Raw genomic sequence first — 18,930 nt, 5'->3', positions numbered from 1 at the left:
GCCAGCATTTGTTGCTTGCTGTTCTGTTAAATTTTGCTATTCTGACTGGGGTGAGAAGGTATCTCATAGTTGTCTTGATCTGTATCTCTCTTAGAGCTAGGGATTCTGAACATTTCTTCATGTGCTTGTTGGCCACCTGAATGTCTTCTTTGGTGAAGTGTCTGTTCATATCCTGTGCCCATTTTTCAATTGGATTGTTTACCTTTATCTTGTTTTGGTGTTCAAGTATTTTATAAATTCTAGATAAAAGTCCCTTATCTGACATGTCATTACCAAATACTTTTTCCCAGTTTGTGGCTTCCCTTTTTGGTTTCTGTGAATATTTATGGGAGGAGATTGCCTATCTTTCTCCCATAGAACTAACTGCTGGTAGATTATAACTGGAAACCTTTAGATTAGCAGCCTGTTAGCAGCCTGATATGTTAAGGACTAAGCCCCCAGGAGTCCTTATATAATGGAATAACATGCAGTTATTAAGCAAGATGAAAATATTTTCTCTGCATGGCAACATGTACTTAAGTTATAAATATACACAATAAAAAGCTCTCAGGATATTTTAAAAGGCAAATTTACATACACACATGCACACACATACGAAAATACCTAAAAGAGTTGATTTGGTTGTCATTATCTCTGAATAAAGATAATAATACAAGTATCTTTGAAACTTTGTGGGAATGTTTCTTACATGTACATATTTTCCATGATAAAACCCCATTATATAGCAAAATATTATTTTAAAGGGGCAATAAGGTTTTTAAAAATCCCATCTTTTTGTTAAAGAGACACGTACAAAACTAATGTAAAAATAATATTGGGCAGAGTAAATACTTGATTGGGAAAAAAAAGGAATGATTATTTTGGAGACAGAGGAAAGCTTGTAGAGGTAGGTAGCTCTTAAGCTGAGCCATAAAGAATGGGTAGCAATTACAGAAATAGTGGTGGCATTTTGGGCTAAGAAGCCAGGAAAAATGGTCACATAGGAAATGAAGAAGAAAGATGAATGAATGAATGAATGAATGAATGAACAGTGAAGGAACCACTAGCCACAGGCTAGCTTTGTATCTGGGAGGAAATGGAGGAAGACCTAAGGTCTGAATTCAACTTTGCTAATTATCTATTTGAAACTTCAGTGTTCCTCCAACCTCTTTCCCCAACCAAGATTATAACCACTAAGTTCACTCTTTGGCGAACCCCTTGACCCTCTTCCCCACTTTAGGCTCAATCTGCCAACACATCCAGGGCCTGGGAAAACACAGAGACATTCTCTGTAGCTCTGCAAGGCTTGATGACCCAACATTCACCTCGTTTTACACAACCCATCCCAGGAGGTTTGACTGAGTACAACATGGGGGAGAAAGAAAGAGCATTGAGTTTCAAGTTCCTTCAGACCTGATTCTTCTCAGTACCTGGAACTGAAAAGGCTCCTTCACCCCCATTCCAGCATTCCCAGTTTGTGGGTCACAAACTGGCAAAGGAAAGTAGAGTAAAAACCAGAGGTGGGGAGCTCTGAAAAGTGGAACTCAACACTTTGGTTCTGTAATAGCATAATGAGGAGAAAACAAGCCACTCAACTGTCTCCTTCTTTGGCTGTTACCAGCTGAAAATCAGAGTCAGGAGCTGCCCAGATTCCATCAAGCTTCTCCCAAGATGATGCAACAGCTTGAGACTGACTATGAGCTCATGGCTGACCAGGTAGGGCAGGGAATTTTTCCGCTAAATTACTTGAAGTATGGGCTGGGGGTTGAGAAGACCAGAGAGAAATGTTTGTGCTAAGTCTGTGAATGAGCATCTCTCCAAAAAGAATAGAAAGGCTGAGGCAGCTGAATGCCGGAGATCAGCAGAGCCAGAGCAGCTGGACTTTCCTTGGTCAGCAGGGAAACAGTTGTCTCATTTCCAGGCTTCGGGGAAGGAAGAGAGAGGCAAAGGTGGCGTCCATGGGGTGAGCCGCAGCCCCCAGTGGCCCTGCAGGAACAAGGCACTGTAAAAACAGGGCGCAGCTGCTGGTCAGCCTTTCTGACCCCAGACTTCACCCTCCTGGATAATGACTCCCCACACTCAATTCTCCCAAAGCCATTCATCACTGGCCCAGACACCAACCATCACTCACTGCTTCAGGCCTGACCAGGACCAAGCACTCTAGCCCAGCTCGGCTGACCCACCTCCAGACTAGGGACATGGGCTCCTTAGAAACCCAGGACATCCTGTTGTCCCTGCCCACCCTGGCATGGGCCTCGGCTTCCAGATAGTTACAGAAAACAGGTGACAGAATTGTGCTTCATTTTGTTGTGTTTTTGTTTTGTTTTTCCAAAACGTGGGCACAGTCCCTTCCCCCACCCTCAGAAAGCAACTCTGACCAGCCATTTGTTCTTCCCTGAGAAATTCCTCCTCCCTGACTTCGGGGAGCTGGCTGGCAAAGCTAGAGTGGAAAATCAGTGAAGCTAATGGTGTTGCAATGCAGAAGTGAGAGCCAAGAACGCAGCCCTGGAGTGGCTTTGCTGTAAGGATCCGGCTTGGTCAAGCAGGACACGTGAGCTCCTCCCTCATGCCGGAGATGTGGGTCCTCCCTGCCCCCATCCAGCACTTGCCAACACAGTCCTCCCAAAGGCACTCTAACACCCCTCTCTGGGGAGAAGGATCTGGGCCAGGGCAGATCCTCTGAGGAAACCTGGTAGTCAAGCCTCCTCTAGACTTCTTCCGGCCTAAATTCTCCATTCTTGTACTCAAATGGGTCATTCAACATCACTTCCTGTTACAGGTAATTCCATTCATCTTGGGCAAAGGATGAAGACATTCCTCTTACCAGCCAGTGTGAATAAGAAGCAAACAGTTCTTTAAGAGTGGAGATTATGCCAGTAGGAAGTGGAGCTCTCCAGTCCAGGTTCCAGGTCCTCAGACCCTCAGGCCATGCTAACCAGAGCAGAGAGGAGGCTCAGAGTACATGGGAGACTGCTCGTGGGCCATTCTCCTGCATAGCATTTGAGGTTACACCAATGCCAGACTGAAATACATAGCCCTTTGGCCTCAAGAAAGACAGCCCTAATAGCACAATGGTTAAGCCTCCAGCTACTAAACAAGAAAGGTCTGCTGTTTGAATCCACCAGTTGCTCAGAGGGAGGAAGACTTAGCAGCCTTGGAAATCCTGTACTGCAGGTCTGCTTTCTCTTACAGGGTCAGCTGAAGTCACAACGGAATCAAGGGCAATGGAGTTTGGAGTGAAATGACTACAAGATTGTCTAAGACTAAGGGTTGCTTGTGACAGCCGAGACCTTTAAACATTGCAGCAATGTCTCTGGGTCCCAGCAGTGGCTTCTCCCCTGTGGGTGCAGGTTTTCACAGAACACAAAGACAAAGCCCTGCTTTGTGGTGGTGCACAGAGTCCAGGGGGCTTGCAGCCAGAAATGGAAACGTGCAGCTTTTCCATTAAGTGTAACCTCTCCCCACTTCAACCAGCCACCAGACTCCTTCAAATCTGGGTGGGTGGGAGGAGCTGTAAAACCCCAGCCCATTAAACCGTTTATTAGTTGCAGGTTTCTGAGAGTGCAGGCAAGTATTTTGAAACTGCAAGTCTCACACAGTATCCTTTGTACAGTAGAGCTAGGGTGTTCAGTGTACAATACAGCTGAAAAGAGGCCAATCTCCATTCTCAACTGCAAGGAAAAAAAGTGGCCCTGAAAACAGTTTTGAATTCACATACCTGCCATTCCTTGAGTCTTCCTCTAAAAGAGAGAAAATACAGAAAAACAAGTCCCTGAGCTCAACATTTCTTTCAAGCTAGCGCTTATCTTTTTTAAAGAGGCCTTCTACTCCTTGGGCCCTGATCCTACTTACTTTTATCTACATAACCCTCCTCCCTCCAAGGCTGATATGAAACAAGCTTCCACTCAGTTAAGATCCTAAACTAAAGAGGGAGAAAGAGAGGGAGGCTGGCTTTCTTGGAACTCTTATTAAATAAACTTTCCAGCGACAGCCAGAAACTCCAAGCCCTCCCCAGTCCCTCAGGAGCATTTGCAAACTGCTAGCACTGCATTAAAACTGGGGGAGGGGCTTCCAACACTAAAGTCTTTCTAAAAGGGAAAAGTCTCCGTTTGAGCACGGTTTTGTGTTGCTTTCTTTAAACTTTCTAATAAAACCTTTCTATATAAACTATAATCTATTTTTTAAGAACAGTAGTGATATTATTTAATAATCAGTAGGACAAAGGCCATACAATACTTTTTATTTTATTTTTTTATTATACTAGTTTATTTACAAACTTCAAATACATTGTTTTTCACACCAGAGTCTTCCAATTTCCCTTGCTCCCCATCCATCAAACTGTACAACCCCATGATTAATCCATTCCCCGTCCCACACATGCTTATCCCTTGGCTTCCCCCCACTCCCTCCCTTGGATCCTCATACTTATTCTACAATAATGGTTTTATACAATATTTGTCCTTGTGGGACTGAGTTAGGTCACTCAGCATAATGCTCTCCAGTCCCTCCCAAGCTAGGTAATAATTTATAAAGTCATTGTTCCTGCATGCTGCATACTCCATTGTATGAATGTACCATAATTTCTCAATCCATTCGACTGTGGTTGGACATTTGGGCTGTTTCCATGTTCTTGTGATGGTGAATAACGGTACTATGAACAGCGGTGTACAAGTCTCTATTTGAGCCTCAGTTCTCATTTTCTCAGGGTATATTCCAAGCAGTGGAATAGCTGGGTCATACGGAATTTCAATCTTCAGCTTTTTAAGGCAATGTCAAACTGCCTTCCAGAATGGTAGAACAACAATATTTTATATTGTTTTTAAATCTTACATTTTATCAGTACTACGTGCCATTCATCATCTATTTATTTTATAGAGAAGTTCAGAGAAGTCAAGGAACTGTCTAAAGAGCCAACAGTCAATAAAAAGTAGTAGTTGTTATTGTGTTGTGCTGTGGAGTCAGAATCAACTCATAGCTCACCCTTCAGTAGGCTTATAGAAGCAGTCAACTGCACAGAGGAGATTGTTCATCCTCTTGCTGAGAAGTTGGTGGGTTTGAACCATGTGCCTATGGGCTGGCAGTGCAAGGAAGTCAAAGGAAAAGATGTCTGTGAAAAGACTTCTTGTGTGTGAAGGTTCAGATCCATTTTATTCATAAAATCCAAAACTGTTACAGTCTGAATAGCCACCATCAGGTATAAGGACACACAAACTGAGATAAATTAACAAAACAGAACACTACTTAGTAATGTGAGGCAATAGACAACTGACACATGCATCAACACAGGTGAACTGCAAAAGAGAATATTCTGGATAACTGTAATGATGTGAAATTCTAGAGTACTAGTGCAAACTCCAGATTCTTACAGTGATCTCAAGTAGGTCAGGGGCTGACAGAAAGTACATCAGTGGTTGCCTGGGTCAAAAAGGAGGGAGAATAAGGGGAGCTCAGGTGACCTAGTGGCAAAAAACTGCACTGCAATCCCAGAGGTGGTTGTTGTTGTTGTTGTTGTTGTTATATGCCGTCGAGTCGCCTGCGACTCATAGTGACCCTATGTACAACAGCCCCAAACTCCGCTCTGTCCTGTGCCAATCGCACTGTCTCTGACACGCCCATCCCAATTATCCCAGTCACTGAATCAATCCACCTCGAATTCACCAGATGCTCTGCTGAAGAAGGAGGGGCAATCTCTTCCTTTACTAGTCAGATCCGATTTGACGGTACGCACACACAAATAATAAATTTTTTTTTTTAAAAGGAGGGAGAATAACTGCAAAAGGGCATGAAAGTTTGGAGTTGGTCAAAATGTCAAAATGTATCTCAGGGTGGGACTATCAAAAGATATCAGATTGTACAGAGGGATACAGAGACATTTTGAGTTGGAGTCCTTCTCACCACAGTAAGTGAGGATCACAATAAAGGTAGTCAAACTAATTTTTTGTGTTTCCAAGTTCTGGTGGCAATAAGCTGTGCTGCAATCCTGAAGGCATGTGATTCGAACCTACCAGCTGCTCCAAAGAGAAGGAGGGCAGTCTCCTCCCATGTGATTAATCGCTCCTGAAAACCCATCAGAGGATGAGCTATGAGTTGGTTCTGACTCAACGGTACATAACAACAAGAAGGATGTATGAAAGCTGCATTTACACAACTATACTGTGAACTGTTAAGGGAGCTCTGGTGGCCTGGTGTAAAAAGTTGTGCTGTCAACCCTAAGGTTCTTGGTTTGAAGCTATCAGCTGCTTTGTGGAAGAATGATGGGCAGTCACTTCCTGTGAAATGTAAAACCTCTGAAAACTTGCTGAAGGGTCAGTTATGAGTTAGTTGTTGGTTCTACCTTAATGGTATACAACAATATGATCTATTAGGTATGCAATAGCATAATGAAGATGTTAAAATATTGCAAGAACTACCAAAACAGGATACACAGGCATTAGGTAAAAAACATGCTATGGAAAAAAACGGTGCCACAGACGGTGCCACAGACGGTGCCGCAGATTTGCTAGACACACAGTGTGGCCAAAAAGTTTCAAACTGTGAGAAAAACAAAGTATCCATAAAGTGAAATGTAACAAGTTAAGTCTGAACTTAAGTTGATACATTTTATATAAGTTACAAGCTTAAATTGCTTGGAAAAAACCAAATCAAGGTAGTCTAGATAGATACACAACCAATTCACACCTTCTTTCTTATGCATGAAGTCTGTACCTGTTCTCATCATGACTTTCAGCTCCCTGCTCCACCTTCCACCCAAGGGTCACTGTCTTTGTCTTCCTTTTTCAATCTGTTATCCAAAACCAGTAACTTAAACCACCTCCCTCTTTCTCCCTACAATGCCCTTAAATATGCTCACCAGTCAGGAACATCCCTTTCCTCTTTGCAAGTGCCCACCCCAAAACTGAGGTATCTATATTGTTCCCTCTTCTCTTCTTTACACTTGACTTGCTCTACAAAAGATTTTGGTGGAGAAAGTGATTTGGTTTTTTGAAAGGCAACTAGGGCTCATCATAAACTCATATACTCTGCTCGCAACCATCCATCCAGCTGATGATCCAAACCTCCCTAGCCTGACTCATTCCCTTTACTCTTATCTTTTTCTCTAGAGTCATTCAGTGTTGACATGTAAGTTATTTTAATCTACACAGTCTATTCCTAGAATGTCTCTAGTATTTTCCCCCCTTCCCTTTCCTCTTGGCTTCTAATCTAGTTCATAGCCTCACTTCCTCTGGCTAGATGTTAAAAATAATCTTCTAATTTATGTTTTTGGAAACAGAGGTAGTGGTAGTAGTAACAACTATTTACACTGTACTTATAAATGCTTTATTGTCTTATCTCGTTTAATACTTTATTACTGTTCCCATTTTCTAGATCGCTGCTCACTGTATTTCAGTAAACTAAACAAGAAGTGGCAGCAGGCCAGGATTCACACACAGGTGCATCTGATTCCTTCCTCTCGTCCACTCAAATCCAGTTGCCAAGTTAATTTTCTAAAAGATAGACTGTTTCAAATGGTTTCTCACCATTTACCCATTTAAGTCATGGAAGAAAGATACACAGTCTGGTTCCATCAAGATTACAACCTTGGAAACCCCAGGTGACAGCTCTAGGGGTCACTCAGGAATAGACAGCAATGGGAGGGGTGAGAGTGACAGAGATCCATTTAACTATAGTTTTCTTAGCAAGGCATTAAGGATTTTCATGCTAACCCAATGCAATTTTTCCACATCATTTTACATGATTACAGGCAGTCACTGGGTTAGAAGTATTTGATTTCTATACAACCTGTATGTCTTAAGCTAGGTTCTCAAGAGGATAAAATCACTGGAAGATACCTTTCTACCAGGGTACACTTGATTTAAGACATGATCCGAGAGTTGGACAATGAATAAGGACGGCAGAAGAAGAATCAATGCCTTTGAGCTGTGGTGCTGGAGATGGGTACTGATTATCTCATGGACTGCCAAAAGAACAAACAGATATGTCTTAGTGAAGGTGTGACCAGGGTGCTTCTTAATGGCAAGGATGACAAAGCTGCATCTTACATACTCTGGACGTGCTGTATGTGAAGCTATTCCATGGAAAGGGACTACATGCTTGGAAAGTTGTAAGGTCAGCGGAAGAGAGGAAAATCCTCAGCACGATGGATTAATACAGTGACTGAAGCAATGCGCTTAAGTGGGGATGATAAGGATGGTACAGGATAGGACAAGGTTCAGCTCTGTTGCTATGATCTGGGGTTGCTGTGAGTCATACTCAATTTGATGGCACTTAACAACAACAATCCACTAGGCCACCATCTCCCCTTAGGAAGCTTTGTTGGCCTACTGAGTGGTAAGGAGTTGTGCTTCCAATCTAAAGGCACCTAAAAAACAACAATCACTCTTATCTATCGAACAAAACATCTATCTAAAACAAGTTCACAAGAACCAAAACATGACCTGGAGTTTATCCCAACTAAATTTAAAAGCCATCTAATGAATAGATTTGATCCACTGAACACTAATCACCAAAGACCAGATGAATTGTGGGATGACATCAAGGACTTTATCCACAGGGATAAGTGAAGTCATTACAAAGAGAGGAAAGAAAGAAAGGCCCAAAATGGATGCCAGAAGTCAAAACAAAGGGAGGAATTGCTAAAGTAGAGGGAGCTGAACAGATTTCAAAGGGCAGTTTTGAGAAGTCAAAGTTTTATAACAAAACACACCATGAGCTAGACTAATAAAACCCAAAGGGAAGAACACATTTGGCATTTCTTAGGCAGAAAGAACTAAAGGGGGGGAAAAAAACCAAACCAACAGACTCACACCTTGAGTTGCAACTTAAAGATTCTATGAGCATCTACAACAATGAATGAATGGAAATCCAAAGCCTCTGTAAATTTTCACTGAAATTAATAATAAATTTAAATTTAAAAAAATGAATTAAGTTAGAGTAAGGATGGCAATGGAACCACCTTACCTCTGTAACTTGATTTGTGCCACTATTAGAACCTCTACTCAGAATATTATTGCTTTTCAATTTTTGACTCATGCACTTTTAAGTTGTTAAATTTGTATCTTCTAGGCTGCAACACTTCCATTATACATCTTCAAGGATATGAACATGTACGGCCAAGCACAATCAATAAGAGTGCATCTAAATTCCAAAATCAATCTCCATAATAGTCTATGTGTTTCCTACTGCCAAGGGGGCCCTTTAGAGTAGTGAGAGAAGACATTCACCCTGAAACCCACAGTGTCCCTTTTCAGTAGGAAGTAGCTAAGAGAATATGCCATCCCCTTTTCCTTATGAATCAGGGTGAAGTCTCTCTCAGGGAGGAGTGACAGGGAATGGCAAGGGACACACTGACAAAGGAGATTAATCAGAACTGGCTTTGACAAGCACTGTGGCAATTGGACAATTAAAACAGACATTGGGGGGGAGAAGAACGAACTGGGGAGGAGGGTGGAGAAAACAGTGCAACAATGAATGAATGAAAACCCAAAATCTCTGTAAATGTTCATTAAAACTAATAAAATTTAATAATAAAAAAAGATTCTATGAGCAAAAATACTGAATATTCAATGTGGGAAGCATGAAAAGAAGATAGAATACTTAGAGTCACTATACAGTCACACTAAGGTTTGATTGATCTAGGTCACCGTCTTTGCAAATATGTGCAAATCAGAGAGCTGGACAATGACTAAGGATGATAGAAGAATCATCAATGCCTTGGAGCTGTGATGCTGGAGGAGTCTTTAACATACCATAGACCACCAAGACAAACAGGTCTGTCTTGGAGAAGGTGAAACCAAGTTTCTCCTTGAAGGTGTTTTGAAGGTCTGTCTCACATACTTTGGGTACATGGCCAGGAGGGACCAGTCACTGGAGAAGGACATCATGATTGGAAGGGTAGTGGGACAGTGCAGGAGAGGAAGATCTCAGATGAGATAGATTGGTACAATAACTGGAGTAACGGGTAGGCATGTCAGAATCAGAGAGACTGGCTCAGGACAGGGCAGGCATCAGAGCTGCTATACATAGGATCTCTATGAGTCACAGGTGACTCAATGGCACATAACAGCAACAACAACATAGTAAAAAAAGAGGGAGAAGGATGGGCAATCTCTTCTTGTGAGACTAAATGCCTCTGAAAACCTCCCAGAGGGTCAGCTATCGGTTGATTCTGACTTGATGGTACACAACAACAACAATATTAAAAAGAACTAGTTGACACTGAACCATATCATGAAGTACCATATAATCAAGAATAAATACTAATGAAGGAAGAAGGATAAGCAGTGCTGGAGGCATTGGCAAAATAGCAAAATAGAAGATGTCAGGAATTTATAGAACACTAATTGAAGTGTTTCAACAAACAGATGCAGCCCTGGATGTGCTCATAGCCTATGCCATAAAATTTGGAAAACAGCAATCTGGTGAACTGACTGGAAGAGGAACATATTCCTATTAAAAAAAAAAGTGATCCAACAGAATGTAGATAATATAACATCATTAATACCACATATAAGTAAAATATTAGTAAAAATTATTTTTAAATGGCTGGAATAGTACATTGACAGGGAACTACCTGAAATTCAAGCTGGATTCAGAAGAGGCCAGGGATATAAGGGATATCACTGCTGATCTCAGATGATCTTGCTAAAAACAGAAACAACTAGGAAAATGTTTGTGTTTACTGGCTATACGAAGACATCTGATTGTGTGGTTCATAACAAATTATGGCTAATACTGAGAAGAATGCTGTTGTTGTTAAGTGCCATCGAGTCACTCTCAACTCATAGCGACGCTATGTACAAGAGCTCTAAACGCCGATCTATCCTGTGTCAACCTTGCCGTCTCAAATGCACTCATTCCCACCACTCCAATCACTGAATCAATCCATCTCATCGAAGGTCTTCCTCTCCTGAGCTGCCCCTCCACTCTGCCAAACATGATGTATGTCCCTCTCCAAGGGTAGAAGAATAGGAATCCCAAAACACTTGATTGTCCTCATGTGAAACCTATACACAGACCAAGCAGCTGTCAAAACAGAATAAAGGAACACTACATAGTTTCAAATAAAGAAAGATGTGTGTAAGCGTTGTATCCTTTTATTTAATCACTCTATGCTGAGAAAATCTTTTGAGGAGCTAGACTATATAAGAATATAGCATCAGAATTAGTGAAATACTCATCAACAATCTGCGTTATGCAGATGACACAATCTTGCAGGCACAAAGCGAAGACAGACTCGAAGTACTTGCTCAAGTTAATAGACATTATTGGTCATCCAGTAGCCCATGAATCAGCATATAATAAAATCAGTATACAATCACATATCTAGCTAGATTTCTAGCAAAGTGAATAGCCAGGTGCACAGCTCAGAGTTCTGCCTGCTGGAAAACATTTCCCTTCACACCTGTTCTTCAGGAAGCCCCAGAAAGAGGCTGTGGTGGTGTCTCTGTCCACATTTTTTAAAATTGTTATTAATTTTAATGAGGTTTTACAGAGACTTAGGGTTTTGAATGGTGCTTACATATTGTACAGAATCATCTCTGAACCAGCCACGAGTTTTCTGTTTCAGTCAAACAACCACAAGGAACCCCTATCCCTGGCCTATGAAGCCGTAACTACAAACTGGGAGACAGAAGGTAATGTGACACGTGTGGAAACTATGGACAATTGAGCCACATCCTCCCGTGACTGCCTTGTCCCTTCCCTCATGTTCTGCTTGAGCACTTCCATCCTGCTTCATAATGGTGTGCTGCAGTGCACGTCCTGCTTTAAGACTCTGTGGGTCGCACACACCCAGTTCATGCTGAATAGCTCAGGCTGCACAAGAGCTTGCTAGTCTGTAGTTAAACGCTCACTCTACACTAAAGTCCAGTAATAGCTGTTTCTCAGGATCACTAGCTGTATTGGGTAGCAGACCCAATACAGCATCTCCATCTGCCACTGCCACTTCAGGCACTGGAGGATTAGCCAGATTCTATGTTCAAGTGGCAGAGTAGCTTGTGCTGCAGCCTTGACCTGCTGCAGAACCTTTTGTCATTAGCAACCTTCAAAGTTAAGTGATAGGCCAGAGTAGCATTCCTCAAAAAGGTTAGAAATAAACAGCAAACCCACCGCTGTTAAGTGGATTCTGACTCAAGGATCACCTGCAATGTGTTTCCAATGCTGTGAACATTTAATGGGGATAGAATGCTGTGTACCTTCTCACGAGGTAGCTGGCATATTTGAATGACTGACCTTTCCGTTAGCAGCCCAACATGTCAATGAATACGCCACACCAAACCCAAATCCACTGCCATGAAGTTGATTCAGATCCACGGAAACCCTGCATTGGGTTTTCAGGGCCGTAAATCTCTATGGGCGGAGACTGCCCATCTTTCTCCCACCTAGTAGCAAATGGATTCAAATCACTGACCTACAGGTTGGCTATGCAACATACACCACCAGAATGCCTTTGGAAGATATGCTGCCTCCAAAATTTAAAGAGGCGACAAGAATATAGAGCCCTTGATACATCTCCTGTATTAAGTTTCATCAGCATACGTCATCAATGTAATGAACCAGTGTGATGTCTGAAAGGGAAAAAGCAGTCAAGGTGCGGTGATGTGGACAGGTGAGAAAGCTTTGAGGTAGGGCAGTAAAAGTGTATTCCTAACTTTTCCAACTGAAGGCAAACTTCTGATGATTCTTTGAAATTGGAATGAAGAAAAAAGGCAATGACTAGGACAACCCTGCTTGCTGAAACTGAGAACCTGAAGCACTTGCTGCAGAAGGTCAAGAACTGCAGCATACAGTATGGATTGAAGCTCAACATCAAGGCAACAAAGGTTCTCACCACTGGGCCAACTGGCAGAAACAGAATGGATGGTGAAGAGATTGAGATTGTTAACAGTTTTGTTGGCTTGGCTCCACAGTCAACACTCTTGGTAACAGCAGCCACGAAATCAAGAGATAAATTGCATTGGGAATGTCAGCTGTCAGGGACCTCTCCAGAGTACTGAAGAGCAACAACATCAGACTGGAGACTAAGGTGTGCCTGATCTGAGCCATAGTCTTAACAATTGCTTGCTATGGGTCAGGGAGCAGGACAATGATTAGGGATGATAGAAAGAGAATTGATGCCTTTGAGCTGTGGTGCTGGAGAAGAGTGTTGAATATACCATGGACTGCTAGGAGAACAAACAGGTTCGTCCTGAAGAGGGTGAAACCAAGCTGCTCCTTAGAGGCAAGGATTTGGAAGCTTTGTCTGACATACTTTGGCCATACTTAGGAGGGTGGAGGGACAACGCAGGAGAGGAAGACCCTCAAAGAGATGGATTGATTCCGTGATGGGGGTAATGAGGGTAGGTGTGTCAGAGACAATAAGGTTGGCACAGGATAGAACAGGGTTTAGGGCTGTTGTACACAGGGTCGCTATGAGTCACAAGCGACTCAACGGCACATAATAACAACAACAAAATGTTCAACTATCCTTTTTTACATACCAAGTAGGTGACTTGAATGGGATGTGGTGGGAAGCACTACCCTTACATCCTTCAAGTCCTCAAGAGAGGTATTTTTTTTTTCTCAAGGGGACCCAATCTCCCCTTCAAGTCAAGGAGCTGTGGTTCTGTAAATTGGCTCAAGTCTGAGAACTGATTGAGGGCTGAAATTCTCTACTTCAGTGATTTAAGTTACAGTGCCATATATTTCACCTAGAATTCTTAAGCTGTACTGTACATCCCAAATACCCATCCCCCTGAAGTAATAAACCCACTGAAACGGAGTCAATTCTGACTCTAGGAATTCTCCATCAAGTTTCTGAGGCTATAAATCTTTATAGGAGGATTCTGCCCATTTTTCTCCCAGGGATATTCAAATCACCAACCTTTTGTTTAGCAGTGCACCTTTCACCAACCTCTTGTTTAGCATGACACCCTCTGCTATCAAAGTTGCTTATGTATAGATCATGTATTTCCCATCTATTTTGTTGGATGTTATGACTAAATAGTGCCATAAATCCACACTAGACTGGTCCCTACCACCATGGGTTTTCCAATCAGTCCCAATGTAGGTAGGTGTCTTCACTCAGTGAGAGCAGTTATAACATTCAAAGCTTTCATAAAATAGCAATTGCAGTAGTTTCAAGGATGCTGGGACCCCTTTGATAAATCTGATCTTCACCTAAAGTTATGCTCTGTAAGCACTTTAAGGATGTGTTTGTGAGTTGAACCTGATGGGGCTACTCTAAAACAACAATTTCCCTAAATGTGTTGATACATTCTTTGATGGTACACCAAGGCAAGTTGGCTGTTTCAAGTTGATTTAGTATTGGCCACTGCTTAGCTCATGCTTCAGTGAAATAAACAGCAAAGCTAACAGATCTTTTTCTAAACTCTCAAACTTAAATACTGAATGAATTGATTAAGTTCTGTATACCATTACCTTACAACCTTAATAATAACCATTCTCACACATATTTCCCGTTTCTGTTTTCACATGTTAAAAAAGTAAACACTTTTTTTTTTTAGTTTAGAGCACTTCTTCTGGGTCATACTAATACTCCCCTTCTTGAAGCTCATTAGGACTTAAGTCTAGCAAAAATGGGTGGTGAGGGTAAGTCCTGGGATGTGCAGCAATAACTTATAAGACATCTGCCTCAGGCAATGATACCCCAGGTAATATCACAGACAAAGGCTCTTTAGTAATAGCTGAGTCAATTTCAACAGAGGAGGGTAGTGGGACAGGGTTTTAATGGGTTACTTAGCAGACAAAATCATCTCTTCAAATGGGAATAAGAGGCTGGTTCTGTTGGCAGGAAAGACTTCAGAAGAGTTAGGCATTCAGTGTTCCTCATACGTCCTCATCCAAAGTTTCAGGATTCCATTTAGTCCCTAATCAACGCTTTCGCTTTTAACTTCAGACAGCATTTCAGGTTACAAACTCAACCCCCATTGTAATTCTGCCACTCTATGATTAGACTCTGAGTTTGGCTTTGGCAATATCTGCTCTATTACTAAAAAGAATAATGCTTTCTTTCAGGGCAGAAATGGCAACTTTCAGGTCCTATATGCATCACCTGAGTTATAATACCTCTAAAGCTCTGAGCTCATCCCTTTTTCCTCTGGTGGCACATTCTGCAGGGAGTTGTGCAGCTGACTTACAAATGATGCCACTCTTGTAGTACGAATTTACCAGTCGCTCCTCAGGATAAAGATGAGCAATCTTCTCCCATATGATTCGCAGCCTCAGAAAGCCTGCTGGAGGCTGCAGGGGATACTGTGAATGTCCCCCCACAATGGCTAATTCTGAGCTAAACTAAGTTAGAGCTGAATTGAGCTGAGATGAACTATCTCTGTTTTCCATTAACTACTTTAACATGTATTTTTGCTTTCTTGCGGCTTTGAGGTTGGCAGCTTGGGAGGCTTACGGTTTAAGGCCGCTCCATGTTCCTTCCTCACATGGTCATATGGCTTGGTTATCACCTAACTAGTGCAAGCCTGAGAACATACACTCCAGCCCTGTATGACCACTCTTTTTACTGGGCGCCACTGCGGACCCAAAGGGCTCTGGGTCCCGTGCTGTCCACATCTCATGTATGTTAAATTCTCCCAGAGCAATAAATCAATGTCTTTCAGCTTGACTTCTGGTCAGTTTTCTGTTATTTCTGCAAACACTTATCCTCCTTGTTCCTCCTAGAAAAACTTTTCCTCATGGGTTTTAACCCCAACAAGGGTCAGCTACCTCTTCTCACTGGATGCAGAGTCATCAGTACCTTTAAAACCAGTAAGACTTAAGAACCAATTCTGAAAACTCACCCTTAGGATTCTGTTCTTCTAGACTTATTCTTGGTACCAACTACGTTATACTGTTCTCTAGAAGAGGAAAACTAGTGAGGGATTTATATATATAATATTCTCCTCTCGTCCAAAGAGGATACGTTCCAAGGCCCACAAGTGCCTGAAACCACGGATAATACTGAAGGCTGTATAATCATATTCTACCCTGTACATACATTACTTATAATAAACTTAAGAGATGAACAACAATAACTAACAGGTATGTAGCATGTATAGCATAGATACACTGGCAAAGAGATGGTTTACGTAGAAGGCGGGACAGAGCAGGATAGCATATGATTTTATCATGGTATTCATTTAACATTTCTGGCCTGAGGTTGCCTGGCTGTTGTGGATGTTGGTATGTCTATATGTCTATAGTTCAGGTGTCAGGCTGCTGGCTCATGGGGCTGTGAAAGCTGAAAGTCCCAAACTCTGCAGATGAGACAGCAGGCTACTGGGTCAACATCCCAAGAAGCAAAAGGTCGAAGATGAGAAGTCAAATGCAACATCAAGAGCTGAGGAGCCGCCTTGTCACAACATCCATATATATACAGGATGCAGGTCACACTTCCAAGGAAATGCCCTTTACAACTGATCAGCTGCTAAAACAAAGGATGATTACTACCACCTTCACATGATCTAGCTAAGCTGACACATACCTTGACCATCACTCCAAAGTTACCAACCTCTGTAAAGCTGACGAGAATAAAAATTTGAGATGTGTACAATAGCTCATAAACAGGTACTACTTTGCGATACAGCTCAAAGTACTGTCATTAATACTATAATGCTATGTTAGTTTTTTTTTAGTGTATTTAGAGGTTGGTCTTTAAAATTTTTTAATGCATAGAAAGACATACTATGTACTACATATGAAGATAACTATTTGACATTAAATACATGTGACAACTAACTTTTGAGTTATATATAATCCAACTTAAAGACAGAATTATGAACAAATTGTGACTCACATAGAAATTTAACTTCAAGACAGATTTAGGAACAGAAATCATTCTTAATCTGGGGACTGCTTGTACTCACGAGGCAAACTTTTCCACACACTTTCTACACCATGCCTTGGTACCCTTGCTTGGTTTATTCCGCCTGAAATATCCTTTATTTCCTTTCCAAAGTGCTTCTCAGCCTTCAAGACCTACATTCCTGCTCCTCACTATGTTTTGTTATAACTCTTAAAATGTGGTTTAAACACAGGCTACTTTTACTTATGTTTGTGCTTGTCTTTCTCCTACCTGATTATAAGCTCCCTGTGGGTAGAAATGGTCTCTCCAAGTTTTAAGCACACAGTATGTTCTAATTCAGGTCTTAACCTTATTCAATTAATGAATGGAACATTAATCTGCTTACTCCACATTCTGTGTCTTCCTTCTAGAAAGTCTCACACATCTTTTTCTTCCTATCATTATAAAATGGGACACATCTTCTCACTTATCATTCATCTTTTTTTTTTATTTTTTACACCATATTCTTTCCATTTAATCTTTTCCCCATTCATTCATTGTTGCACATTTTCCTCCCTGCCCACCCCTCCCCCAGTTTGTTTTTCTCTTTGAAAAGAAAAAGAAAATCTTTTCATTGTTATACACCCCCCAAGTCCACAGTCCACTTTACTATGCATTTCTTTTTCCTGTAATCGTATCAGGAAAAAAAATACTTTATCCTATATTTCTTCTAAACAGTTCTCTCCCTCATCTGTTTCAATGCAGTGTGCATTATTTATCCACTCTTTTCTTAGGTTCCCTCCAACCCCATTATCAGTGTTGTTTTACAACAGTGGTACTACATCATTTATCATTAAATAAGGTTCTGACATACTAGCTCTCTAGAACCCTCAAAAAGTCATATGTAATATCCATGAGATAATTTCATAACCCCAGCAAATTCCATGAGGACAAATCCTTCCTATTACTAATCATCTCTCTGAATGTTCAACTTTAGCTCCCAAACCTAAAAATGCTGCCTGTTTTCAGTTTCCTAGGGCTATTACCAACAGAACACTTTCAAAGCCAACCACTCAGCAAGCCTCTAAATGCAGCCCATGACACATGGTCAAGACGAGTAAAATGGCAGGAATCTAGCTGACTGATATTCAATTTACATGTGAGTCTTTGGAACCCTTTTCCAGAAGGCAGAGGTACGCATCAGGCCTCATATCCTACAATGTCCCCTGTATTCTGGGCCAAGTTCTAAACTGGAATTCATGTCACTCACTCTTCATTCCACTTCCCAGCTTCATTTTATCACCTAGGTTAGGGCATCAGTTCTAGGGTCCAACCCGAAGTTGTCTTCTCAGGAAAGCTTAAAACCTACTGAGCCTGCCAGCTCTGGCAAATGCCTGCTACAAGACTTCATGAATTAACTCAATCTTGGATGAATGTGCTTATAGCTGTAACTAGACCCTAGCTATCTTAGGTATCATAGGAGTCTCTCCAAGAGGAAAGAAGCTCTTCTCTTCCTGGAGGGGAGCTCTGTAATGTCTGACCACCTCTGTCCCGCTTGCCCTGTTCTGGAGACCCCACCTGGGCTGGCCCTCAGCCCAAGTCTTACCTTGTTCAGGCAAAGTTGGGGCCGGCCTGGCAGTGCAGAGTGTGGCTGTGACCAGCACAGCCCAGAAGAGGAGGCACTTCCAGCTCCACATCCCAGTTCTGCAGTTAGAGGTTGGTGACAAGGCTCCACATCTCCATGGGGGCTCCACCTTTGGTTTGCTCCTCCTTTCCAAGCCAACTCTAGGAAAATGAAATAAAAATATTAGGAAGGGTCATTATGGAAGCCCAGAGTGAAGGCTGGAATAGTGGCACGAACTTGGGGGGAGGGCTGCATAATAATAAAAGAGTTTTTCTTTTCAAGGAGAGGAGTGATTTAGGGGGAGGGGTGGGCAGGGAGAAAAGTGCAACAATGAATGACTGGAAATCCCAAGTCTCTGTAAACGTTCATTAAAATTAATAAATAAATTTTTTTAATCCTACCTCACAAGATATGTTGTATTAACTCTTCTGTAAAAAAATAAATAAATTTTTTTAAAAAAAAAAAACAGCCCATGGGGAGGGGGGTGGCGATAAATTAGGAAGGTCTTTGAGGGCAAAGAGGAAAGAGGTAAATAAACTAGATCACATTTCTA

At 41.8% G+C, this 18,930-nt stretch overlaps 1 protein-coding gene across 9 annotated transcripts in view; it reads right to left on the bottom strand.

Moving 5' to 3' along the window:
• Window positions 1-18,534, bottom strand: part of FGFR1 (fibroblast growth factor receptor 1) — a 67,978-nt gene extending 49,444 nt beyond the window's left edge. For 6 of the 9 annotated variants that reach the window (XM_006900280.1, XM_006900281.1, XM_006900278.1 and 3 more), the window contains exon 1: window positions 18,360-18,450. In XM_006900280.1, coding sequence (XP_006900342.1) covers window positions 18,360-18,450 — 91 coding nt within the window. Of the gene's footprint in view, window positions 1-18,359 lie in introns of all 9 variants that reach the window. The other 3 variants (XM_006900285.1, XM_006900279.1, XM_006900277.1) reach the window with 3 other exon arrangements.
• Between the last annotated feature and the right edge of the window lie 396 nt (window positions 18,535-18,930).

This window comes from Elephantulus edwardii, unplaced genomic scaffold (assembly GCF_000299155.1).
Source record: "Elephantulus edwardii isolate Elephantulus edwardi_28Jun2011 unplaced genomic scaffold, EleEdw1.0 scaffold00279, whole genome shotgun sequence".
Taxonomy (NCBI): domain Eukaryota; kingdom Metazoa; phylum Chordata; class Mammalia; order Macroscelidea; family Macroscelididae; genus Elephantulus; species Elephantulus edwardii.
The sequence above is the reverse complement of the archived record's forward strand: the minus strand, read 5'-3'. Positions and strand labels throughout refer to the sequence as shown.